The sequence below is a fragment of the Triturus cristatus genome, chromosome 3_1, assembly GCF_964204655.1.
Source record: "Triturus cristatus chromosome 3_1, aTriCri1.1, whole genome shotgun sequence".
Lineage (NCBI taxonomy): Eukaryota > Metazoa > Chordata > Amphibia > Caudata > Salamandridae > Triturus > Triturus cristatus.
In genome coordinates, this window is record NC_140583.1 from 1,154,721,073 (window position 1) to 1,154,748,102 (window position 27,030).

General features: G+C 47.1%; 1 protein-coding gene across 2 annotated transcripts in view; it reads right to left on the reverse strand.

Moving 5' to 3' along the window:
- LOC146861664 (40-kDa huntingtin-associated protein-like) overlaps window positions 1-27,030 on the reverse strand; it is a 521,777-nt gene that overhangs the window by 182,370 nt on the left and 312,377 nt on the right. For both annotated transcript variants that reach the window (XM_085646014.1, XM_085646015.1), the window contains exons 7-8: window positions 26,485-26,577; window positions 217-281 (exon numbers count right to left, since the gene is read on the reverse strand). In XM_085646014.1, coding sequence (XP_085502140.1) covers window positions 217-281; window positions 26,485-26,577 — 158 coding nt within the window. The remainder of the gene's footprint in view (window positions 1-216; window positions 282-26,484; window positions 26,578-27,030) is intronic.

Below are 27,030 nucleotides of genomic sequence, written 5' to 3' on the forward strand. Positions count from 1 at the left end.
TAAGCTATCATGGCCTCTAGGGAGACTTAGAAGTGCTGGAGCACTCACCTTTGGGTGCAGTGTTTTATTCCATGATATGAATACAGTAACACTATTTTTTTTAACATTGCTAATTTCGGTTTTAAACTAGGGTTTTTTCCAGCCTGACAATGATGAGTTATCAAAGTGCAAGAAATGTACAAGATCCAATGCTGGAGAAAATGTTTAGCGCCTTACCTGTAACAGCATAAGAAGTAATACTCTGGAGATTTCACATCTCACAATCACGTCCAAGAAAGCTCCTGTACAGCAATGAGATTGTAAGCAGAGAAATGGAATGGCATATTAGAGCAACAGAACTTGCAACAGAATTGCTGAAATACCCAGTTCTAAAAATCAAGCTTTACATTTGGTTTTATTTAAGAGTCAATGAAAAAAATAATTAATTGTTCTAGTCATGCAGTAACATCTGTACTTTCAATTTTAAATCCTCATGACCAGACAGATTTTCAACAGCATTTCCGACCTTAGACCCTTAAGAGATTGAGCAGATTTGCTGATTAGAAAATTTGCACAATTCGAAAAATCGATCTTACTTCATAATAAATGTGAAATCTGTAAATACTTTTTCACTGTTGGAAGAGATTTAAGCGCACAGCTCCCCGTTGCGGGATGCTGGAAAAGGAAAATCATACATGTTTAAATGAAGCTTACACTCTTGCAGTTTAGTTAGCTATCTACTAACACCATCTGACATTTGTTTTTCAAACCTGGAATGTGCACAGCCAACAGCGAGGCCCCCATTTCAATGTACGAACTGGTGACTATTTGATCAGTTTAGGAAATGACTTGTGAGCTTAATTCAGAGCTCTTTTGTTCTGAATTATGAACATATGTAATATGAGAAATTCTAGAAACAACCTCAGCTTGTAAGTCTGACTGGCCAGACTTTCAAATGTCAATATATTATATCACTTACTTTTCGGACCATAAGCTCAGAATAGACAGGCTTGCTGTAGAAGCCTGCAAACACTTGAAATTCAGAGTTTAATACCGGACTGGTGAAGGAGCATCATGTAAACAGAGGCTTCCAAGGATAGTCCATCTCTCCATCCACCACAGCAGAAATGTTGTATTCTTATGGAAGCTCGCAAACCGATTACATCAGCTTGATAGCATTGCTACCACTAGTCATGCAGAAACCTTAGGAGACACATGCAGCTGAACATGTAGACTGAGAAAAAGGCAGCCAACCATCATGGTTAGAAGAGATAGGATTCCTATTGGGAAGTAAAGCAGTTGCCAGTCAGAAAGAAAAAGTTACTTCCCTGTAACTGCAATTCTCCAGCATTGGTATCTTTCATCGAGTCACATGCTTAAATAATCTCAGTCATCAAGATGGCGGGCCTTCAGTCACCTTCTATAGCAGTGGCTAACACAAATCAGCATAAGAAATCCCTGGCTACCTAAACCCCTTAGACAGCTTTATCTTGTTGTACTGTCTTCTCAAGGTTTGAGCCAGGGAGTATCCAATTGCTCCTGACATTGCGGCTGAGACATCAAGAAAAGCCCCTTTCAGGCTTGTGTGAAGAACACTTTCATTTTGATGACTCACACAATGAATGCATCTACTGCCTTCATCCACAATATAAACTGTAAAACTACATGGTCTGCTGAAACCCATGTTGCGATGTAGAATTCTCTCAATTACCCCACTCAGCAATTGACCAACAGGCAAATGCCCTGCTGGTAAATCCACCTCAAGGCGCCGAGCCTCCTGGCACATAATCCAGAATGCCACTCCACCATGCTTATTGTTCTACCACATGACAGTCATATTGTCCATGAGGACCTGCACCAGCCTCCCTTTGATGGATGGCAGGAAGACTTTTAAAGCCAGATGGATTGCCAAAAGATCTAGAAGACAGTTATAAATCTGGCTCTCTTCCAGAGACTAGAGGCTTCTGATCTCAACCTGTCCTAGATGTCTCCCACCCAAAACTGCAGCGACCTGTCTGTCACCACCATACACTCTAGGCTGGGGATAAAAAGTGGTCTGCCACAAGTCTGGTTGGCAAATTCTGTGCCATCTCCTTTTGGATCTGAATGGAGTTGGAGAGGCAGCGGTGACACTGGGCCCATTGAGATTCCAGACACACTGCAGAATAAGCAGGTGCCAACTGGTGTTGACGATAAGGAGGTTACACGAGGCTAGGAGGTCAAGAATCATCAGAGTCATTTTAACTAAAACCCAGGACTGACCCCAAAACATTAGGATTATATCCTGAATACCCCGGGACTTGCTGCAGTGGAGAAAAGGCTTTGAATGCCAGAACAACCCTGATTAATGGACTCTTCCGTGTGGGGCTCAGATAGTTATTCTGCATATTGATGGTAAACCCAAACAATGTCAGGAGTTCGGCTGCTGTTTAGGTGGGCTAGGACTGACAGCGATGAGCCTCCTTTCAGCAACCAGTCAGTGAAGTAAAGGAATAATTATTCTCCAGGTGCTGGAGGAATGTGGGGTGGGGAGGAGAGAAAGGGCACCGAATAGGCCCTTAGGGCAATCTGTAGGACCCAATGTTTTGACACAACAGCCCACCAGCCAAGGAGGAATTGCCATAGCCTCTCTCCTACTGGCCGAGCATGACCCTGGGACGGCACAATAAAGTGACTTGGGAGATGCTGCAGCTGGGGAGGAACAATTGGAGAATTGCTGTTCATTCTATTTTGAACGATGTCTATCAGTGCCGCAGCCCCAACAGGACTAGGTCAGCTGTTGAAGTACATGATGGGAGGGCAGGTATTGTCTGAAAGGTAGCTCCTGGTATAGCTTCTGAATTTTTTGCATTGGTGGGAAAACTGTTTAGCTGGCGTCAACAGTACCATAGACTGTGCTGTGACTGTCCTTGAATCGTTTGAGTGCCGCATCAGCTAATACTTCGAAGAGCCTAGACCTATTAAAGGGTCTTTTAGGTACTCTTGTACTTCTCCAGAAAACCTGGTTGAGCTCATGCACCTGGGCTTTCTGAGCAGGCCACTGGGATCAATAGTTCTGCCTGTGAACTCTGTACTGTGCAGGCCAACCCGGAATACATACTAGGCTGCATCTGTACCTTTCTATATTATTTAGCCCAAAGAGGCCCTGAGGTTCTCCGCAACAGCAGGCAAGATGTTGCCGACCATATCTCATAATGTGTGAGTGTACCTATCAAAGAGTCAAACTGCACTGCTAGTCCTAAGTCCTTGGGAGTATGTTACTTATCCTGTAAGCATCTATTTATAGTGTGCAGTGCTGCAGATTTACATGCTTTGCACACTCCTGCCATTTAGTGTTGGGCTCGGACTCAACAACTTGTTTTTCTCTAAGAAGTCTTTTTGTTGACGATGTGGTATTCAGACTCCTCCTCTTAGAGTCAATGTGCATGGTCAATGGGGCAGATGTCCGGAATAATTGTTCTGAATACTGTTTGTCCAACAAGAGCTTGTTGTTTTGCTTGGACATCCACATAATAGTGCTTAGTAAACGTGTGTGGATTTGTCCATGCAGCTGCCTTACTAATGTCAGCTAAAGGAATGTTATCTAGAAAAGACATAGAAGCACCTTTCTTCCTAGTAGAATGTGCTTGTGGAACTGTTACCAAAGTTCTATTGCAAAAGACACACAATTGATGGACGGAATGCAGAACAAATCAAAATATTCACCCCCAGTCAAGAGATCTGGGTAAAATCCATAATTCTTTTGCTCACCATGCCACCTCAGTTTAGACCTGGCCATATGCAAATCAGTCTTGACCCTGTGCCTCATGGGAACAGTCCAGCCCGAACTGCCAGTCTTCTTAAGACCATGATGGGCCGGACACGAGCAGTGGTCGCGCCTAATGCATGCCAAAGGCAAGCCCATCCACGCCTTGCGCCAGAACCCCTGGTCGTCTCACCAGGGATACCTCCAAGACGCTCACCTATTCCAAAAGATAGCCCCTTGAGCTACTTAGGTATGGTGAGTCCCGCTGTCATATTATAAACCCGGGAGATGACACACTCAATCAGCTGCCTGTCTGCCTGATCTGGAATTTTTGCTTATCCCCGGCAAAATCTTTCCCTATTCTCGCTGAAAATTCCTCTCTTCCCTCTGTTTCTTCAGAGAATATCTTCTCAGACTACCTCATTAATGCCAGATCCCGGATTAAACATACAGTGGAGGTTTGTGATTTTGTCTCCTTCCACAGGCCGGATTGGGCCTTCATTACTGAGACATGGGCTAGGGACTGCTCCGCCCCGATCTGGTCGAAGCTATCCGACAGGGATATAGGTTATCACGATTTGACAGGGTAGGGAGAGTTGGTGGCGGGTTAGGGATTCTATTTAGGGATTCCTATACCTGACACATTGAGCCACTTACTACTTCCTCCAACACCTACCAAGCAATATACTTCTGTCTAAAAATACTCTATACAGAAAGCCTTGCTGGAATTTTAATCGATCGCCTCCCTGGGCCAAGGTCATCCTTCACCCAGGATTTCACAAATTGTATATAACCCTACCTGGTCAAACCTAACTTGACGCTTCTGGGGGATTTTAATTTTCACTTGGATAAGTCCTCCTGTAAAGATTCACAAACTCTAATAGAAACCCTGGCTTGCTGCAGCTTACCACAGTTGGTAAAAACCACCACTTATGAGGCGGGACACATTTTGGACGGGGTGTTCTATAATGACTCCCGCATCACAGTAATGGAGCCACTTCAGCTCTCCAGGTCAGATCATTACGCTGTTCCTTTCTCGTTCCGGATTCCTTTATCTCACAAAGCCCCGAACACAGGAAACAGAAAAGTAGTGAAAAGGAAGAATAACTCGCTATCGCTTTGACCGGAGAAGCACATATGAGGGCCGGTATCTCTGTTGGACCTTACCTGACAGGGAGAGTGTCTGCCGACAATGGGCTGTAAGTTGGGGATCCATTGGCGGAGGTGGACCGGGACCTCCGGTTGGGGTCTGCAGGCCACACCCTCTGTGGACAGGGTGGTGGAGGCGGATATCCTCCCGCGGTGTTATCGGCTAACTCGTCGGTGGCTCTTACCCTTCAGGTGGGCCGGGCGCGACAGCCTTTCCGATGGCGCCTCTCGGTTTGGAACCTACAGAAGGAAGACTATAGGGAGCATATAGAGAGTTCTATTGACCACTACATGACACTTAACATGGGATAGGTTGCTGGGGCTGAACCCCTGTGGGAAGCAATGAAGCCCACTATACGGGGTGTTGACATCTCCTTATGCGCAGCAGCCCGCAGAGCGCGTAAGGAGCCCTTTTCACAATCTGAAGTTCATATTATAGATCTGGAAGCCCGCAGTAGGGGCGATGGGGGTCGTCAGGTTCGTCAACAATTGTTGCTAGCGCAACAGGGATATGCAGACCTCTTATTAGATGAGGGCCGCTTGGCCTGGCTGTCAACCCGTAGCAGGATCTACCAGTGGGGAGACAAGTCCAGTAAGCTGCTCCACAGGCTGTGTCAGGCCCCCCCTGGTATCGTAGGCCCGGATGGGGAGCCCCTTACAGATTCCTCTAAAATTGCTGAAAGTTTTGCTGTGTACTATGCGGAGTTATATGCCCCCAGAGAGTGTCTACATGAGGATGTGATAGGCCGTTTCCTTGATGACCTTCCACCCAAAGCTTTGTCCGGCGAAGCGTGTGCTGAACTAGACCTTCCACTCACGGAGGAAGAGCTGGGTGACGCCCAAGGGTTTTCCATGTGAATTTTTAAAAAACTTACTTTCTGCAGTTAGGACCCCACTATCTTAGAGTGGTGGAGTAGGCCAGGGAGCGGGGCTGTCTACCTTGCGTCTGGAGACACGCGGAGGTGGTGGTGTTCTACAAGCCTGGTCAACCCCCTGACCAACATGCGTCCTATCGCCCTATATCTCTTTTGAACGTAGAGGCCAAAATCTTGGCCAAGGCTTTGGCCAATCGCCTTCGGTCCCACATCACTACTCTAGTGCACTCCGATCAGGATGGTTTTATGCCCCAGAGAGCGACACGTCACAATATTCGTCAAGCACATGTTGCTATTGCGGCCATCCAGGGGTTGGGTGAACAGGCAGCGATGCTACTGCCAGATATGGATAGGGCATTCGACTTCCTTAGTTGGGTATATTTATTTGCACTTCTACGCAGGCTGAATATCGGACCACGCTTCTTGTCCTACCTGACATTGCTTTACACTGACCTCACTGCGTCAGTGCCCGTAGCTGGTTCTACCTCCTCCACATTTTACATTGGATGGGGCACCAGGCAGGGCTGCCCCCTGTCTCCATATCTGTTCGCATTGGCTACGGAGCCCCTGGCCACCTGGGTGCGAATCGACGCACAGGTGACTGGCTTTGAATTGGCACACGGACTGTTGGACCGTATTGCACTGTACGCTGACGATGTGCTATTCTTTCTTACCAATGTGGACAGGACGGGGCAGAGGTTGCTTCGCATCATTCAGTTCTTCGGGGAGTCGTCTGGATTATACATGAACCCCCGAAAGTCCACCCTGTGGGTCCTGGGAGATGCAGTGTGTCTGGGCTCCTGGGCCTCGTCGGTTCGGGTGGTTACAGAGGGGATGAAATATCTGGGAGTATTATTGTTGGTCTCTCCTACTGTGTCTTGGGACAGTAATTTGGCTCCAGTATGGGAACGTGTGCGGGCGGATCTCAAGACTTGGTCCCATATGCCATTGTCCATATATGGTAGATCAGCTATCTTTCAGATGGTCTCGCTCCCCCATTTACTATACCACTTGCAAAATCCCCCCTACCCGACTCCTCCCAGGTGGTTCCGACAGGTTAATGCGGCTCTGGAGCAGTTTTTTTGTGGGCTGATAGAGCAGCGAGGGTTGCATTACCGACGTCCTTCCAATCTACGTACTGAGGGGGGCTGGAAACCTCCGACATTTTGTCGTATTATATGGCCTCACATTTGCTCATCTTAAATGAATGGTGGTACGGGGATAGGGATGACCCTGCGTATGCTGTGGAGCGGAGGCTTATGGGAGATTTCTCTTTGCACACTATACTATACTCTGCACCGCTGCGCAATTCATTGCCGCCAGTTTCGAAGGTTGTTTTTCAAATCTTGAGGCCGGCTCTAAGGAGGATGGGGTGGTGGAATAGACTGACGCAGGCGACTCCCCTGAGGAATAATGGGTGATTGCCACAATTGGCTACACTATCTGGGTTTCGTGGCTGGGATAGCATTGGTATCTCTACTCTGGGAGACGTAATGAGGGGGCTGGTCCTGAAGTCCTTTCAGGATCTACCGAAATACTTTCACATGCCGAGAACCCAATTCTATAGATATCTGCATTTCTGGCACACTATCTCCCCAAATTTGGAGGGCTTAGAGTCACTAGCTAAGTTCAGTCCGATTGAAGCAAAAGTGTTCATAGGCGATCTCCAAGATCATAAGATCTCTAAAATCTACCAATCCCTACTTACCCTATGTTCCCCCACGCTACAGAGGCTCAAAGAGGCCTGGGAGGGCGATGTTGGCACACTGGAGGAGACGGACTGGGCGGAGACCCTGTCCTCCCCATGGGTGGTGACTATAGCAGTAAGCCTGCGCCTTATCCAGTTCAAGTACCTCCATTGGGTATACTTTACTAGAGTGAGATTGTGGAGGGCGGGATTGGTGGCCTCCCCAACATGTCTCAGATGTGAACAGGAGGAGGGTACCCTGATGCACACTGTCTGGCACTGTCCAGCCTTGGCACGTTTTTGGAGGAGAGTTATGGCCTGCCTCCCAGAGGTATTGGGCTGGGCCTTCCCTGCTCGCCAAAGCTGGTACTCCTACATGTTATGGAAGGGGTGGGGGGCAATATATACAAAAAACATCTTATGCTGCTTGGGTTTACTCTGGCTAATAGAGATATCGCTAGCGCATGGAGGGCACCAGGAGCGCCCTCAGTGACCGCATGGAAGAACGGCCTGGACTTTTGCATGGGCTTGGAGACTCCCATTTTTACAGCACGGGGGTGCCCGCACAAACATTTTAAGATTTGGAAATGATGGGGGAAATTTCGAGGCTTGCAGTTGGAGCCCATCTCTACGGCAGGGCCTCTCAACCAGGCCTGATCTCCACTTTGTAGGTGTAAGATGTTGTTGTATATGTAATTGTATGAATATGAAAAGTAACAATCTAGCAATTCTCATAAATAATGACAAAAGGTAAATTCTATATCCAATAGTCAGAGCAACTCAAACAGTGAAGCAAATATGGGAATTGTTGTTGTTTTTTAATTCTAATTATTTGGTACATTCATAAATAAAAACAGTTTTATTCTGTATAAACACATAGTAAAATCATTACAATCAATAAAATACATTGTGGTCTTCATAAGAGTGAGAAGTAAACAATGCTGTGGCACAACTGTATACTTTTGTATGATACAATCATTGACGATAGTGCATTTGTAATTACAGTGCTGCTCTGGGGAAGGTTTTAGTGTGATTTGGGGGGGGGGGGGGGGGGTTGTTGGGTTATAGTTTTCTTTGATGGTTTTTCGTCTGTATTGCTCTCCATTTTTCCTTGATTTGCTTGTGGAAAAGTCAAAGTCATGATGATGTACGCTTATTATGCAGAAGTTTCTGGGTTACAGAGCTCTGCTTCATATGCGCTATTTGATTAATAAAATAGGATTTAAAAAAAAAAAAGGGAAGTATAACTGTATTAATAAGCTCTCCTCACTACCCTAAGCAATCTTCATTGGACTAGTTATGCCAATGCCATTCTGGCATGGATTAGTTACTTACCTGTAATCCTAGTTCTCTTCCAGGGGTATCCTCATCAAAGTCATAAGCATTAGAATATTCCCGCCCATGTGCGGGATCCCGGAAACAGTATATTGTATGTGCCCCACATATATATATCCATACATATATACCTATATGTATACACAAGCAATTGCAGCCCATAAACCCTAGAGCTGAACCATGCTCATCCCTTAGTCCGACACTATTTAACATCTATGTGTCGGACCTTGCCAATGTCATCAGGGCACATGGGATGAGCCTTACCTCATACGCTGATGACACTCAACTGGTCCTAGCCGTCAAAAATGACGGCCTTCAGAAAGCCAACATGTTCAACCAGGGCATGTCAGCCATCGGGAACTGGATGTCGCACAATTGTCTGAAGCTAAACTCCGACAAATCGGAGGTTGTAATCTTCGGCAATCTCTCTCCGGAGTGGTCCTCCCGTTGGTGGCCGTCATCTATGGGCCAGCCCCCAGTTCCGGTTGATAAAGTGAGGAACCTGGGAGTTATGTTTGACAACCGTCTGAACTTCCTACCACACGCCAATCAGATATCCTCTTCAGCCTTTTATAAACTTAGGCTCATCAAAAAAATTCTGCCCTTCTTACCTGAAAACACGGCGAAAACGCTGGTAAGCTCCCTGGTGCTTTCCACCCTGGACTATTGTAACGCTTTGTTTCTAGGGGCCCAGGAGAGAGTGTTAACAAAAATGTAGTCCATACAGAACGCGGCCGCCAGGCTCCTAGGGCGAATCCCCAAATTCCATCCGGTTCTATCTACCATGAAACAACTTCATTGGCTTCCGGTGAGGAAGAGGATCATGTTTAAATCCTTGTGTCTGGTATACAAGGCTTTACACAACGCTGTCCCAGCGTTCTTCACTCAGAACCTTACCCCTTATTGTCCATCCAGAGCTCTGCGCTCTTCCAGCTCCCTGGATCTGGTGATCCCCCGAACCAAATCTGTCAACTGGGGTGACAGAAGATTTCTGGTGGCTGCCCCAAAATTGTGGAACACACTGCCTCACTTCATCAAGACCAGCACGTCCCTCTGGTCCTTCCGAAAAAACCTCAAAACCTGGCTTTTTAATCACTGATCTCCCAGTTCCCTTCTGGCTAAACATTGCAGTTACTTAGCGCCGAGATGCCCAAGGGCCTTCGTTCGCGCTTTACAAATGTCAAAATAAATAAATAAATAAATAAATAAATGCTGTAAGTAATTTCCACTACACATAAGAAAATAGCATTATAAACATGAGAAACAACATTATAACTTGTTTGGAAACTGTTTTAATGCTTAGAAAACAGCAGAAATTCTTAGAAAACACTGAAAGCATAGGAAGCTCCCAGGCTGCATTGCAAATACCCAGTCTAAAAAGACTGAAAAGCTAACTCATAGCTGCATAGCAAAAAACTGACACCGTGCCTTTAAGGCACACCTGACCCCCACCTTCCCATCATGCCTCAGGGGTGGCAGTTAGGTCAGTTGTTCTTTGCGGAGACTGAAAAGTCATGGCACAAAGAAATAATAACCTCTGAAACCTATCACACCTTTGCTCGGGGAGGCGGGAGGGTTGCTTATGACTTTGATGAGGATACCCCTGGAAGAGAACTAGGATTACAGGTAAGTAACTAATCCTTCTCTTCCAGGGGATCCTCATCAATAGTCATAAGCATTAGAATAGAATAGCGAGCCTCACCTCATCCCCCTGCGGGCAAAGGAAAGAAAAAACAGAGAAGGAACAGTATGCTTAGATAGACCCGGCTACCCAAACAGGTTCCTCAAGGAAGCTTGGCCTACTTGGGCATCCGCCCTGGAATCGGATTCGAGGCAGTAGTGCCTGGTAAAGGTGTGAACCGATCTCCAAGTGGCCGCCTTGCAGATCTCTGCCATTGGAACGTCATGCAAGAAAGCTACGGTGGCCGCTTTCCCCCTAGTAGAATGAGCCTTAGGGGCCAAAGGTAAGGGCCTTTTCGCCAGCTGGTAGGCTAGGGTAATGCAGGAAACAATCCATCTGGAAATGGATCGTTTAGCTGCTGAGAAGCCTGTTCTCATGGCGCCATAGTTGACAAACAGCTGATCCGTCTTCCTAATGCCTCTGGTACTTGCCAGGTAGAATTTAAGTACCCTCTTGAGGTCTAAGGAGTGGAGCGACCGCTCAGCCGGGGTCGCTGGATTCGGGAAGAAGGATGGCAGAGAAATGGACTGATTAATATGAAAATCAGACACTACCTTAGGGAGAAAAGATGGATGTGCCCTTAAGACCACTTTGTGCTGGTGAAAAACTGTGTACGGCTCTTTAGTACACAGAGCCTGGATTTCGCTTACTCTGCGTGCCGATGTAATGGCTACCAGAAAAGCGGCCTTCCACGACAGATGCTGTAAAGAAGCTTTGTGGATCGGCTCAAAAGGAGGGCCCATCAACTTGGATAACACTAAGTTCAACTCCCACGGAGGAGAAGGGTTTCGAACAGGGGGGTAAACTTTTTTCAACCCCTGCAAGAAGTCCTTGACCACCTGCATCTGGAAAAAGGAAGGTTGACTGGGAGACCTCCTGTAAGCTGTAATGGCAGACAAATGGACCCTGATGGATGCATACTTCAAGCCTGATCTAGCTAAGTGAAGGAGGTATGGAAGGATGACGTCCTCCTGCCCCTTTGTAGGATCAAGGTGATTCTCCCTACACCAAATGAAAAACCTCTTCCACTTAAACGCATAAGACGCTCTCGTGGAGGGTCGCTTCGCTTCCTTGAGAATATGCATGCAGTCAAGTGGTAGACCTAAATGTCCGTATTGCAGGACCTCAGGAGCCATGCTGTTAAGTTCAGTGAGGGAAGGTTGGGATGCAGAATCCTCCCGCCCATCCAGTCGCCTGTGAGGTCGAACTGAGAGATGAAGAAGGTCCGGGTACCACCACTGGCGCGGCCAGTCCGGAGCTATGAGGATCATCTTCATGTCGGATCTGAGCAGCTTGGATACCACCTTCGGAATCAGAGGCAGGGGCGGAAAGGCGTAGGCAAATGTCCCGGACCAATCCATCAAAAGAGCATTCCCCCTGGTCCCTGGACGGTGGAATCTGGACGCGAAGGCGTGGCATTTTGAATTTTCGTCGTCTGCAAACAGATCGATGTCTGGACGACCCCAACAACGGAACAGGTCTGCCACCACGTCGTCGTGCAGCACCCAGTCGGGCTGATCTTCGAAGTGCCTGCTGAGTGCGTCTGCCTTGATATTCAACTCCCCTGGAAGGTGCACTGCCACTACCGAGAGGTTCCGGGCGAGCAGCCAGTGCCAGATCGCCTGCGCCTCCAGGGAGAGGGGGCGTGACCGAGTCCCGCCCTGTTTGTTCAGGTAAAACATGGTCGTGGTGTTGTCGGTCTGCACCAGGACTGAGTCGGTCTTGATTGCTGGGAGGAACGCCTTTAGAGCAAGGTGGACTGCCCGAAGCTCTAGCATATTTATGTGGTAGCCCTGTTCTTTTGCAGACCACCGACCTTGTATTTGGAGGCACCCCATGTGGGCCCCCCAACCTTGAAGCGATGCATCTGTCACCACCGATTGCACCGGAAGTGGCTGGTGAAACGGGACTCCCACCAACAGATTGTCCTGACGAGTCCACCATGGTAGGGAAGATTTCGCCACCTGGGAGAGAGAGATTCGATCTCCCCAACGGCCTGTGGACTGATCCCATTGGTCCTCCAGGTCTTGCTGCAAAGGTCTCATTCGCAGTCTGGCGTTGGGAATGAGAAAAATGCAGGACGCCATGGATCCCAGCAGAGATGCTACCTGCCGGGCTGACGGCCTCCGCATCTGCTGCATAAGCCTGCATTTCCTCTTCATTGAAGACAGTCTCTCCCCCGAAGGATACGCTCTTCCCACGCTTGTATCCAGAACGGAGCCAAGGTAGTGGATGGACTGAGTGGGCTGCTGCACGGACTTTGCCATGTTGACGTGAAGGCCGAGAGCGTGCAACTGTCTCAGACAGATTTGGAAGTCTTTCTTCACCTGCTGCTGGGATGGAGCCTTCAGCAACCAGTCGTCTAGGTACGGGTAGACGAAGAGACCCTGCTTGTGTAGGCAGGCCGCCACCACTGCCATACATTTGGTGAAGACTCGCGGAGCCGACTTGAGTCCGAATGGAAGGACTTTGTACTGGTAATGCTTGCTTCCAACCACAAACAGCAGGTACCTGCGGTGATGTTTCGCTATTGCAATGTGAAAGTACGCATCTTGGAGGTCCACCGAACACATCCAATCCCCGACTTGCAGATGTGGACATATTTGGTGAAGCGCCAACATACGGAACTTCTCCTTGACGATGACTTTGTTTAGGAGACGAAGGTCCAGAATCGGCCGAAACTTGTGCTCTTGATCTTTTTTGGGCACAAGGAAGTACCGAGAGTACACTCCTTTTCCGACCTGCGAAGGAGGAACTTTTTCTATGGCCTGTTTTTGCAGAAGGGTCCTCACCTCCTGTTGGAGTAGTTTTAAGTGGTGAGGACGGGACCTCTTTGGCGGGATGTCTCTGGGACGCGCTCGAAAACGTAGCGCATATCCATGACGCAGTATATTCAGCACCCAGCGATCTTTTGTGATGCTGACCCACTCTGCTAGATGTTGTGACGCACTTCCTCCCACTGGAGTGGGCAACGGCCGTAGAGGAAGCCACAGCTCATGACTTTCCTCCTCTTGTGGTAGTGGAGGACTGTTGCTGGTGTCCACCTCTGCCCCTGCCGGACTTTCCACCTCGAAACTGCGATTTTCCTTGGGGTTTGCTCTGAGACCACTGAGGGGTTTGAACCCTCTGTTGAGGCCCCTTGCGTTGGGTGGGTCGAAAACGGCGCTTGAATTCCTTTTTCTTCTCCAAGCCCACAGCTTTGAGGGTGTCTAGCTCAGTTTTCATGCGCCCCATCTCCTCATCCGTGTGAGTGCCGAAGAGGGAGTTGCCAGAGAACGGGAGGTTTAAAATCCGTTGCTGTGAGTCTGGCTTGAGCCCTGTCAGCCGCAACCAGGACGACCTCCTGGCGCACACGCCGTGTGTGTAAGAGTGGGCTGAGAGTAGCGCACCATCCGCCGCTGTGCTAATCGACTGATTAGCCACCAGAGCCCCTTCAGTAACAATCTCCTCAAAGTCCTTTTGGTCCTCCTTGGGGAGCTTGGACTTGAATCGCTCCATCGAGTCCCAGAGAGCCCTATCGTATCTGCCCAGCAGCGCCGCCGCGCTGGAGATTTTGAGGGACGCCGCCGCGGAAGAGCAGGCCCTGCGTCCCCAGGAGTCCTGGGTTCTGCTCTCCTTATCTGGAGGAACGGAAGAGGAGGCCGACGCCGTCTGACCCTTTCTTGCAGCTGCCACTATGACGGAGTCCGCAGGCGGGTCCATCTTCACAAAGACGGGGTCAGAGGTAGCTGGCTTGTATTTTTTGAGGATACGAGCCGGAACCGCTTTGACGGTCGCCGGGGTGAGAAAGGTGTCCATGACTGGTTCCATGATTCCTGGGACCAAAGGCAGCAGTGGACGAGAGGCAGACTTCTGGTGAAGTGTTTCAAAAATCACTGACGTGGTGACTTGGGGGACAGACATCTCAATCCCCAGCTTCTGCGCTCCCCGCTGCAACACCTCCTGGTAGGTGTTGATGTCGTCAATGGGCGAGACCCTGGACACTGGGCTGCCCGATAGCGTGGGTGAATAGTCCCTGATGGGAGGACCTGGTGGACGAGGAAGAGGACGATGATGGAGTCCTCCGCTTCCGGCGATGATCACGAGCCCGTGATCCAGATGAACGCCCCTCCCGTCTGGGGGAGCGCGATCTGCGTCGCCTGTCGTCTGGAGACTTCTGACGTGTTGGCCTGGGGGGACTAGCTCTGTCCACAGCCGCCACCAGCCGTTGCCGCGGAGAGTCATGCACTGGACTGACGTATTTCCGCAGCCTCCTTGTAGCCCCTGAGTCCTGCCAATGACGTGCTGGCAGCAGCCATCTGGGCGACAGATTAATTGTCCCTTGAGTCTGAGGAGAGGACCTACGGGGTTGGCCTGCAGGTTCTCGTGGAATTGCCGGTCGTGGAGATGCCCCTGAGTGAGAGGAGGAATGGCGCGACGCCGACTCTGTCACCAGGACCACCGACCTGTCCGAGGCCTGTCTCGACGTCGAGCGTGGTCTTGACGTCGATCCGTGGCGTGGTCTCCTTTCTCGCCGGGACTCTTCTCTCGACGTCGAACGACGCCTCGATGTGGACCGGTGGCCATGTTCAGTGGGCGAAGAATGCCGCATCGACGTCGAACGGCGATGTGAAGCCGACGACGGAGGCCCTCTCTCCCTCGACGCCGAACGCCGCGGGGACGCCGGCGGAGATGCTGCCACTCTCGACGTCGACGCGGATGCCAACCTCGACGCCGAACGCCGCTTGGATGACGACGGCGGAGGATCCTGCTGCCTCGACGTCGAACGCTGATGGAGCCTCGACGACGGAGGGGATCGTGCCCTCGACGACGGAGGGGTGACACTCCTCGACGCCGGTCGCCGCCTGGTTGACGACGGCGGAGGGTCCATGCTCCTCGACGCCGATCGTCGTTGAGATGACGACGGCGGAGGTTCCCTGCTCCTCGACGCCGATCGCCACTGGGTTGGCGGCGGCGGAGGTTCTCTGTTCCTCGACGCCGATCGTCGCCTGGTTGACGACGGCAGAGGTTCCCTGCTCCTCGACGCCGAACGTCGCCGGGTTGACGACGGCGGAGAGGCTCTAGATCTCGACGCCGATCGTCGCCGAGTTGGCGATGGCGGTCTGGACTTCGACGTCGACGACGTACCTGCTCTCGACGGCGAGCCCGCTGTCGAAAGTCTCTTCTTGGAAACACGACCTACCGGAACATCTTTTCTCAGCGCCGAGCCCGACGCTGAGGCGGAAGGACGAGAGGACTTGCTCCTAGATGAATCTCTAGGCCTCTTGGAGCCCTTCCTCACCGGAGATCGGCCTCTGGATGGTTGTGCCAGGCCATAAATGCGAATTCGCTCTCTGTCCTTCAAAGTTCTTTTGGACAGGCTCTGGCAGTGAGTACATGTCTTGGAATCATGATCCTCTGGTAGACACAGGATACAGACCCTATGAGAGTCAGTCCTGGCCTTCTTCTTGCCACAAGCAGGGCAAGGATCGAAAAGAGAAGGCATTTTAAGTTGGAAAAAATGCCCAAAAATGCCTAAAAAAGACAGCCTCTTACTGACTTAGATGTAAAACGTCGAAGTAAGGGAAAAAACAGTTGAAAAATAGACAATATTTTCTGACAAACTCAGAAAAAAGTGGAGCTCTGTTGCCAGGATCCTTCCAGAAGGAGCCGGAAAGAACAACTGACCTAACTGCCACCCCTGAGGCATGATGGGAAGGTGGGGGTCAGGTGTGCCTTAAAGGCACGGTGTCAGTTTTTTGCTATGCAGCTATGAGTTAGCTTTTCAGTCTTTTAAGACTGGGTATTTGCAATGCAGCCTGGGAGCTTCCTATGCTTTCAGTGTTTTCTAAGAATTTCTGCTGTTTTCTAAGCATCAAAACAGTTTCCAAACAAGTTATAATGTTGTTTCTCATGTTTATAATGCTATTTTCTTATGTGTAGTGGAAATTACTTACAGCATGGTTCAGCTCTAGGGTTTATGGGCTGCAATTGCTTGTGTATACATATAGGTATATATGTATGGATAAATATATGTGGGGCACATATAATATACTGTTTCCGGGATCCCGCACATGGGCGGGAATATTCTAATGCTTATGACTATTGATGAGGATCCCCTGGAAGAGAACTATAGAGTTCTCTAACTGGCTATTGACTTCTTTGCTCCCCTTAAAGAGTACTTTGTAGGTAGAAAAAAGCCCACTGCCCCTTGGTTTTCAGATAGACTAAGGAAGCTTAGACAATCCTGCCGCCATCAAGAAAGGATCTGGCACCGACATTGCAACCCGACTGAAAACGACCTCCATAAAAATAAACTAGCTGAATACAAATCTGCTATCAAAGAGGAAAAGTCCATTTTCGACTCTCGAATGACAGAATCTCTTAGATCCTCTAAGGAACTATTCACTGTAATTAAATCTCTTTCCTCTCCTCCTGTCTCTGCTAATGTCGACAGTTCACAGGATTTCTGTGACAAGATGGGTAAATATTTTCATTTTAAGATCTCAGAAATATATTCCTCCCTGGACAATCTCAACTTAGAGTTGGTCAATACAGCCTCTACTATCAGCTCTGTTCTCCTCAACTCCTCCCTTCCCAATGAGGGGAAGCAAAATTAGCTGCCTTTCCCTCCTTGTCCTTAGAGCTCACGGATCGTCTTCTTGGGGGTATGACCTCTGGTCCTCCCCTGGAACCCTGCCCCCTGAAGATCATGTAATTAGGAGGGAAGATGATTGTCCCTCACCTCACCTCTGCGCTCAATGCAGCCATCGCATCGGGGCAGTACCCTCACACTTGTAAAACAGCGGTGGTTAAACCATTACTGAAAAATAGCCACATTGGATTCTTCTGAACCAAAAAACTATCGGCCTATCTCCTTGTTACCAGTACCAGCAAAGATTTTGAAGAAGCATTTAAACCTCCATCTTAGCTCCTATTTGGAGCAACATTGTTTGCTTGATGGCTCCCAACATCGGTTCAGAGGTGGCCATAGCCCAAAGACCACTTTAACTTCTGCAATAAATGACATCCGCATTCAGGTGGATGCTGGGTACACTTCTAATCCTCCTAGACTTAACTGCGGCTTTTAACACCATCTCGCCTACGAGACTGGTTAGCCATCTCAGAGAGACTGGGGGTCACAGACTTTGATGCTTCTGTCCTCATTTCTTAAAAATTAAATCACTTCTTCTGACGCCACTCATACCTTTGGAAGAGTTCCACAGGGTTCATCACTGAGTCTAACCCTATTTAATATATATGTCACTCCTTTGGCCAAGGTTATTAGATCCTTTGGGCTAGAGGCATTGTCCTATGTGGCTGACACACAAATTATTGTGTCAATTACCAACAGCATTGAGGCGTCTGCTGCAAACTTTAGGAGGTGCGTGCAGGCCGTGTTTGAGGAGATTGTCTGTTACTCACACCATTGTAATGAGCGATGGACCCTGGGTGGAATCAACACTAGATCCTCTAAATTGCCCTATGTTTGTGACCACTGAGATGCTAGACACTCCTGTAGTGGGTGCACGCGAAGCCTGGTGTGTGGGATGACCGCTATGCAGGAAGCCATCATACCCAGGAGACGCATCATGGTTCTGTCTGGCAGGCGAAAATGTGGCTGAAAAAGAGCCAGTTGGTTTTGGAGATTGAGAACCATATGGGCATCGGGGTATACTTTGGCTGTGACACAAATCATAGCTGTTCTCAGATATGGCTGAATCTGGAGAGGCTGTGAGAGTTAGTGGCATTGATGGTGAAGCCCACTTTGTGTAACAGATTGATGGTGGTCTGTGTGTCTTGTAGACACTTCTATCTGCTTGAACTCTTTATCAGCCAATCATCTAGATATGGGAAGACATGAATGTTGTGCCTTCTTAAATGTGCTGCCACAACTACCCGACATATAGTAAATAATTGCGGTGCTGTTGTCACCCTGAAAGGCAATACCTTGAATTGGTAATGATGTCCACTTGCGACAAAGTTCAGGTAACGGCGATGTGCTGGAAGGATGGGGATGTGAAAGTAAGGGTTCTTCAGGGAGTGTCGCCATACGGTTGCCTTTCTGTAGCTGTGGAATCACATCCTGCAGTGTCACCTTGTGGAAGTGTTCTGAAGTAACAGGAATGTACCCCTCTGACCTGCTGTTACTTTGGAACTGGCTCTATGGCCCCTTTCAACGGCAGTGATTTTACCTCCACTTTGAGAAGATGCAGGTGTTGGGTGCTAAGGGTCTGTCTACATGGAGGTATGTCTGGAGGGTTTGACGCAAGTTCTAGGCAGTATCCTTGCTGAACAATGGACAGGACCCATTGGTCGGAAGTTATTTCTGTCCATTGGTGGTGAAACTGCTGCAGTCTTCCCCAGACCGGTGTTGTGAGATTGGGGAAATGTGAGGCGAGTCACTGCTTTGAGGTGGAGGGTTCCTTTACAGGGGTACCTCTACCTTTCTTGTTATCAACCTTGTAGCCCCCTGTAATAACCTTTACCTCACTTTTGGTGGTATGTTTGTTGTTGTTTTGGTAGGGCTGGTTGTCAGTGGTGGTGGTGGTTTTGACTGCACCTCTGTCCTGGTATCTACGAAAGGACTGCTGCCTAGGGGCTGTTGTCTGAAATGCATCCAAAGATTTTTTTGCTCACCTGTCCTTGTTGATTTTTTTCTGATTGGGCATCTACCTCTGGGCCATAGAGGTGGTCCCTTCAAATGAGACATTGAGGAGGTATTGTTGCTCATCGAGGTTAAATCCAGAAATGCGAAGCCAAGCGCAATATAATGAAAGAATTAATCCCTTGTGCAGCGGTATCAGTAATTGTAGCGTTTGAAATTTGTTTGCCCTCATTAATTAGGTCTTCCCCTCTTTTTTGTATCGGTCAGGAAGGAGCTGCAGCAGCTTTTCCATGTAATCCCAGGTAGCCCTGCTGTAATGAGAGAGCAAGGCCACCAAATTGGCATAACACCAATTATTTGCATGGCACAATGCCATGTGCTTGCCAGCTGCATTAATACACTTGCTCTCCATATCTGGGGAAGGGGCATTACCTGAAATCTGGGGCACTGCCCTCTTCCTAGCTGTAGTGACCACTAAGGAATCCGCTACAGTGTTGCCACTAATGTAGAGTGGGTCACTAGGGGAAGGCTTATATTTACGCTTAATATGGGTGTGAGTACCGTTGATTTCACTAGCTCTTTGAAAATTTCAGTGGAGATCTTTAGCATTGACCCTATCATGGGTAAGTATTGGACTGAGTGCTCGGTTTTGAGGGCATCTCCACTTTCCTACTGAGTAATGTGCAACTGGACCTTATGATACTCAGCTGAACGGTGAAAGACACTGTGGTATGATGAAGTGTCATCTGGCGGTGAAGCTTTGACAGGGAATGTTACGTCTATGTCAGGGTCGTGAGGATCTATATCATATTCCTTCCAGGGACTGGGACATTCTGGGTGCCCTTCCTCAGACTCATCGCCATGACAGTAGTGCGTAGAACTTCTAGTGTCTAATCCTGTGTGTGTGTGTGTGGATGCAGGTCATACAGATCTAGGTGGTGGCATAGTGTCTAAGGTCACAGGGCTGTTAGCTTTATGCTCAAAAGTCTTTGTTTTAGTGGCTGAGGTTGGTCAATGTCCGACCGCTTTCTTTTATAGGATAACTTTCCAGTTACTGGTTCCATCTGAAAAGTTGGTTTTCTCTCCATAAGTCCTTGGAGGTTTTTAAAGACATTATCCTCCAATTCAGGGTCTACTGCAGTTTTGGGTTTCTCATTCGTAGAAACCTCTTTTGCCAGTGACTTGTTCTTGTGGGTCTTTTTTGACTGATGTTCCTGTGGAGCATCGACGTTCGATGACGTTGTCTTTTGATGTTGATTACTTTTTCGATGCCTGCGGTTGAGTGAGCACCTTAAGGCTTATGTGGAGTCAACAGTTTCTGCCTGAGGGGGTGCTCAGCGCTGATGCATCGAGAGCTGGACAGGCATCAATGGCTTCTTCAACACCGGAAGCTGCTGTAGCTTCAAGGCCTGTTTGTCCACTCCAGGTTTGTGTTTGTGGCCCGGAGCCCAACTGGGATTGACAGGGTTATCGTCCTGTCTGGGCCTGTCAACCAGAGCCTGTGGGCTGTGATGCACTAAAGCGGTGGTAAGATGCTGGTGGGGATATGGGTTTTAAGTATATGATGATCTGGTGACCCTGAGTACTCACAGACCTCGGAGTGGTCTTTTTCTTGGGGCCGGTCCCATGGGCGTAGATTCCTAGAGGCATTCCATGGTCAGAGGTGATGGCTCGTCTTGATCATCCTCAAGATGATCAGAGTTGTAATGTCTGAAGCTAAGGAGCTTTTTGTTTTTTTGAACAGGCTGTGCAATCCTGTTTATTGTGCTCCAGCAACAGGCAGAGTTTGTATAAGTTGTGCTGGTCTGTATAGGCGTACTTTGCCCCGCACTGCGGGCACTCTCAGAAAAGTCTCGTTTCTTCCCTTCCATTACCTGGAGCAGAGCATTCTTGTTGATGCAGGGGAAAGGATACATACGAGGTGCCAACCTCAGTCGACGAAGTTTTGAAAATGGCTGGGAAAATTTGACAGTCTTAGTCAAATGAAAATTGTAATCGAGTATCGGTGTGTAGGAACGGCTTAGTTTCTGTTCCGTGTTGAGGAGACGTAACAGCCTCAAAGTAGCATGAAGATCGGATACTATCCATCTGAACCTGATGGCGGGAAATAATCAGTTTAACGATGGAGCCGTTGACCGTGTAATTCACTCGAAAGACTTCTTAGAGAAAAGCAAGTTGTAGAGTCCGAGTCCACCACTAGATGGCAGGAGTGTGCATAGCATGTGTATACGCAGCCAACACATGCTACAAATACATTCTTTTTGCATCAAATCTTTTTGATACCCTATGCATATTAGTCAGAAAGGGATTTGGATTGACCTTGCTTGAACAATCAGGCTCTCTACTGTAGTATGCTTAATCAGGATCTGGTCTATGTCACCTAGCACAGGTCAACTAACTGGCATGCATGAGCATGTATTTGCCCATGTAGCCAGAACAGCACCAGTAAGAGCTTCATTAAATGGCAAAAAGGGCTTGGATGAAGCTGGCCCTGGTTGAAGAATCTCAGCCAACACACGTTTTGACTCAGTAGTGGGCAACTGAATTTCTAGTGTTTTAGATACCCCCCAAACTACCACAGCAAACCAAGCATTTTTCTCTGTTGGTGGTCTAAGTTGAGAGTACTCTGTTCAGATGTTTCTGGACTATTGGCATTTCGAAAGTCAAAGTACAATCCATCATCAGTATAATGAAAAGGCAGTAATCTGTCCGCTTCTTCATCATCAGTGTAATAAAGGACATTGGCACCCTTCACTGGGTAGGAATTTAAGCCAAAATGAGAGTCAATCCTCTGTTGATAGTGAAATCAAGGTAGGGTCTGCAACTGGAGTCTGGTATTTAATGAAGAGAGGTAACTGAAATGCAGTTCATGATATTCACCATGGATTAAAATGAGAAAGAAGTGGGTCATAACATTAGCTAGCGGGAAACGCTTATGAAATTAAGAACAGGTCTTTGGGACATGTTATGTTTGGCCAGTTCAAAGCATTTTGTCTCAGAAAACTAAATTAGAGTACCTGACTTGGTCAGAATGATTACCAGTCCTAGAAAAGGAGCTTTGCTATGCTTACAAGTCATGATAGCAATGCACTTTAATCCTTGCATTCATGAGATTAATTGAAAAAACATTTGCATCTTGACACCCACACTGTGGTATCCAATTGACAATTAGAAGTAAAATGTTACTTATTCTGTAAGCATCTGTTTATAGCATGTAGTCCTGTAGATTCAGATGCTTTGCATAGTTTGAGTTTAGTTTGAGTTTTAAAATACTTGTAAAGCGCTCGTACACCTGCGGTTTCTTGGCGCTACTGCTAACCAGATCCAGGGCTAAAAAACGGGGGAGACTGCTGGGGATTTAATCAAAGGATTTTGTGAACAAATGGGCTTTGAGAAGTTTGCGAAATAGCGGGTACAGGGTGATGGATCCACCTAGTGTTGAGCTTGGCCATTTACAGGTAGTTTTTGTTCGAAGAAGTCTTTCAAGACACAAGGTTTATGGGGCTCATTCCCTTAGTTGACAATTCTATTCTATTCTTTTCTTGGGACTTATATAGTGAATGGCCACCCAACAGGCCTTCAAGCGCTAGTAAACCTTGGTTCTTTGTTTTAGCTGCCTGCTGAATGCTAGAATAGATAGATTTTGAGTTGCTTTCTGAAGCTAACTTCAGAGCGGTCTAGCCTAATGGGGATAGGAAGGGCCTTTCAAAGTTTGGAGGCTTGAAATACGCATGGTCACTTTGGTTTGGTTATTGTTCGCACAGTGGTTGAGAGTAGTATGGAGTGGTGAGTAAACACAGCATGGTGCACATGAAGGGATGCAAAAAGAAATATGGTAAATGTAAAAAAGAATAATCTGTGATCAGAGCTTTACGTTTCTGAGGAGGAGGATGGGCGCATGTGAATCTACAGCACTACACACTACAAACAGATGCTTACAGGGTAAGAACTATTTTCCATTCGTAGCATGTGTTGCTGTATATGCACATGCTCTACATAGACTGAAAAGCTAGGTTATTCACACAATAATGCTCAGTCGTAGCTTGTGGTTTTGACCACTTGGCTGCTTTACATATGTCATCTAGAAGAATATTTCCCAAGAAAGCCATGGTTGCAGCCTTCGTGTGTGTAAATTGTGGCCTAGGTGTAACGGGGAAGGCTCTTTCCGCTTTTTGATAGCAGGTCTGGATACATTTGACTGCTTTGGGTATATTGTGGCCCTTATGAGGCTCAGCAAAGGCTACAAACAACTGGTCTTTGCGAAAGGGACTGGTCCTATCAATGTAATCCATGAGAGCGCATTTTACATCTAAGGTGTGAAGCATTCTTCCCGCTACTGAGTTTGCTTGGGGGAAAAGGAATGGGTGCTCTATGGTTTGGTTGAGATTGAAAGGGGGTTACCACCTTTGAGAGGAACTTAGGGTTAGTTCAGAGAACTACCTTATCTTTATGAAGTTGAATGAAGGGTTCTATGAGCGCGTGGGCCTATAACTCACTAATACGCGTAAGAGACGCTATCAACACAAGAACAGGCCACGTTATAGGAAAGGTACCAGACAGGGCATGTGTGAAATAGGGTAAAAGAGGGGGAGGGGTCATAGGAGTCTGGTGAGGACTATATTAAGATAACATACTGGTGCAGCTGGGATCCTGGGAGGGATGGCTGTTTTGAGGCCTTCTGTCAATGCTTTAATGGCAGGTATGCTAAAAAGGCAGTAGTGTTCCCAATTTTGCATGTAGGCAGCTATGGCCACTAGATGTAACCATACTGAAGTATAGGCACAAACTGACTTCTGTAGATAAATCAGGGAGCATATAATGTCCTGGACTCCCGGTTTAAGTGGGTCAAGTTGTTTGGAGATGCAGTAGCAGTAATGGACAAATCTCTTCCATTTTGCTGCATAGCAGGCTTCAATGGTGGTCACAGGTAAAAATAAATCAACTTTAGTAGACCTACTCAAAATGCAGAAGGCTTTCTGATGCTGCAAAGCCAATAGACCCCTGACAACTGGTCAGTCATCAAGGAGTTTCCAATGGTGGAGGCAGATTAGAGCTCAGCTTCCAGAAACTGAGCATTTTCACTACCTCAAAATGGGGCGAAGAAACAGAAAATGGGACAGAAGTGAATCCTCCATTTTTGTTTTAGGAATTTCTCTTTTCACTCCACTGTAAAAGAGGCTCTAAGGTACTGTGTTACTAAGTTATTTGATTAGAGAGGAACCTGAGCATTCTATCCAACTCCAGGAACCTAAAGCGATTAAAGAATAAAGTGTAAATACGGATTACCTGGAAGGCACACTCCAAGCATGGTCAGCCAGTCAGACTCGGACTGACGACTAAGGTGTCAGCATTACACCGTCAATTATATTTCTTGTTTTCAGTTTCTGTTTCTTGTGAAATCTGCTGGAGTGTAATGAGCGTTTTCTAATGTTTTAAAAAATTGTGGTTATCAGTATTTACTCTTCTTAGCTCTGCAAAAATTCATGGGGGTGTTGTTTTTCAAGTGCTAGTAAGCAATTTGGATTTTATTTCCTTCCTTCATTCATATTATTAGTTCCTACCCCCTTTTTTCATCCTCCCGATTCCTTTCCATGTACCTTTTCCTTGAATTTTCTCCTACAAGTAACTTTTCATCATTTCCTTCACCTCTATTGCTGGTCTCTTTTCCCAGCACTCTTTCCACAACGCCAAGCCCACCACATTTCCAGGATGTGCATAGATGGTGATATGTTTACACCTCGATAAATAGCTTCTCAGGGATCATTTAATACACTTTCCTGCTGCTCTGTTTTTCAGATACACGACAAAGATCGAACGCCTATTCAAGAATTGAGATATTAATTTTTGGTGCTCTGTTAGTCCAAGATAATGATTTACTGCCCGGTTCTCGGTCTTGCTAAACCAAGAAAGTACCAGAGTAATAAATGTGGTCTTACTCTGTTCGCTGATCTGTTCTATTCATGCTCTATGGCCAGAGGGGAGAAGTCTGCTAAGAAATTAGTAAGCATAATGTTAGATATAGTGATTTTAGTGAAAGCAACGTCTGTAGCTGTACAAAGAAGCAGAATAGTTAGTAAAAACAATTGCATGACCAGCAGGATGCTTTGGGCTGTTTGTATGTGCAGTCCACACTGCGGATGACGTTTATTATACACTGTAGTTTATTTGTAAGTGAGTTTGAGGACCACTAAGTATTGATTTTCAAAGAGCATGTTGGGGTTTGTCTATTTGAAAGCAGTGCAGAAACTGTGCCTGGCTGGCCTGCGTAAAAGTTGCATTAGGCACTTTGCTTATCTTTGTGTTCGGTGCAGGGTTCATTGTTCTAGTTGGTCTCACACCTTTGGAAAATAAAGCATAGCTCAATATACCTTCATAAGATATGGTAACCCTGTTTTTAAAGGAGATTTTGCAGACAGGCAGGCTTTATATTGGCACAGCAGGCTTCAAGCTTCATTATGCCATACAGAAGTGCGAATGAAAGTTGAACTTGGTGATACTGTTTTTTATAAAATGAACACATTCTAGTCTGGTGTGCCTGCTCAGAAGGGAGGGCATGCACTTCTTTATATTAAAATTGATGTGTCTGTCGCATATACTAAGAAACAGAGCAGCGGCTGCTGCTTCATGTTTCTAAGCTTCACTGTCAGCATCTTGTGCAGGAACTCGTGTATGTTTGAATGTAACATATACGCTGGAGGCAACGCAGTTTCAGCAGAACCCATTCATGGACCCATTTTAGATCCTTTCTGGAACTGTCCATCACTGATGAAGGGGTTTATATTATCTTTCCTGTCTTTCTGAACAAGGGGATGTGGCTCCAATAGGCATGATTTTCAAACCACCACACTGTAATACTAAGCACAGTGCTAGAAATAGTTATTTATAGGAGGACACTGATTCTGAAGGAGTCCTTATGCACAGTCATCTTTGTTGCCACAATCCTGATACTGAGCTTTGAGAAACCAAAGCTGTGACCCATGACATCTTGGCAGTGCCTCTTTTCCTGGACAGAGACCCTGCAAACCAGCTGGACAAGAATGCCAGGAACAATGAGCTGAAGCCATATGAGGTCAGCCATGCTTCCAAAATGGGAGACAGAGTAGGTCCAGGGATTACAGGAACCTTTTGGATGGTCAAAAAGGCATATTAAGTGACTTACCATGGCTCACATGGGTTGTTGTTGCAAAACCCACCAAAGGTGGAGGCTGCTCCTTTACTGCTTTAACACTAAAGGGCACCAAAGCAGTAAGGTGCAGCAAAAAACAGTGCTTTCCTAATTGTACTTAAAAGCAAACAATCCCATCTTCAGTGTTTTTTTTTTTTGTTAGAAACAGCTTTAACTGAAAACCGGGAACCATAAATATTAATATGGAGAGTACAATGATACTAATACGCATTTTAAGCTCTTTTCCCATATACAGAAAAGATGGTGAAAAGTCACATTACCTATGGGGGTACCACTCCCATTGCTGTGAAGTCCTTTCTCTTGAGCCAGTAGCTGCATCTCAGTGAACACAGTCAGTGCCCCATCATAATCCACTATACAAAAGCAAAGATAAATGTGAATGAAGAAAAGGTCTTACTTCACAAGAGCATAGTATATCAGATTTATGGAACATATCATTGAGACTTCAAAAAGTCAGTATAAAGTACTGCCCAATAAAACAAGTTAACACTTACCTTGTAAAATAATCATGAAAATCCAAGCAAGTCACCCATAGAGTAAAATCTCTTCTATCTTCTTTTTGTAAGTTAAGGTCTTAGTAGAATAGGATAAATGGCTTACCTGTAATCCTAATTCTCTTCTAGGGGAATCCTCATCAGTCATAAGAATATACCCGCCCACATGCAGGGACCCCGGAGCACATATTAAATATATTATATAAATCTATATGCCCATGACATGAAGACGCACTCCCACACAGATCATTTGTTTTATTTTCAAGGTTGAGGTCTGGCAACAGTATCGAGATTCTTTCTTGGTCTTACGCG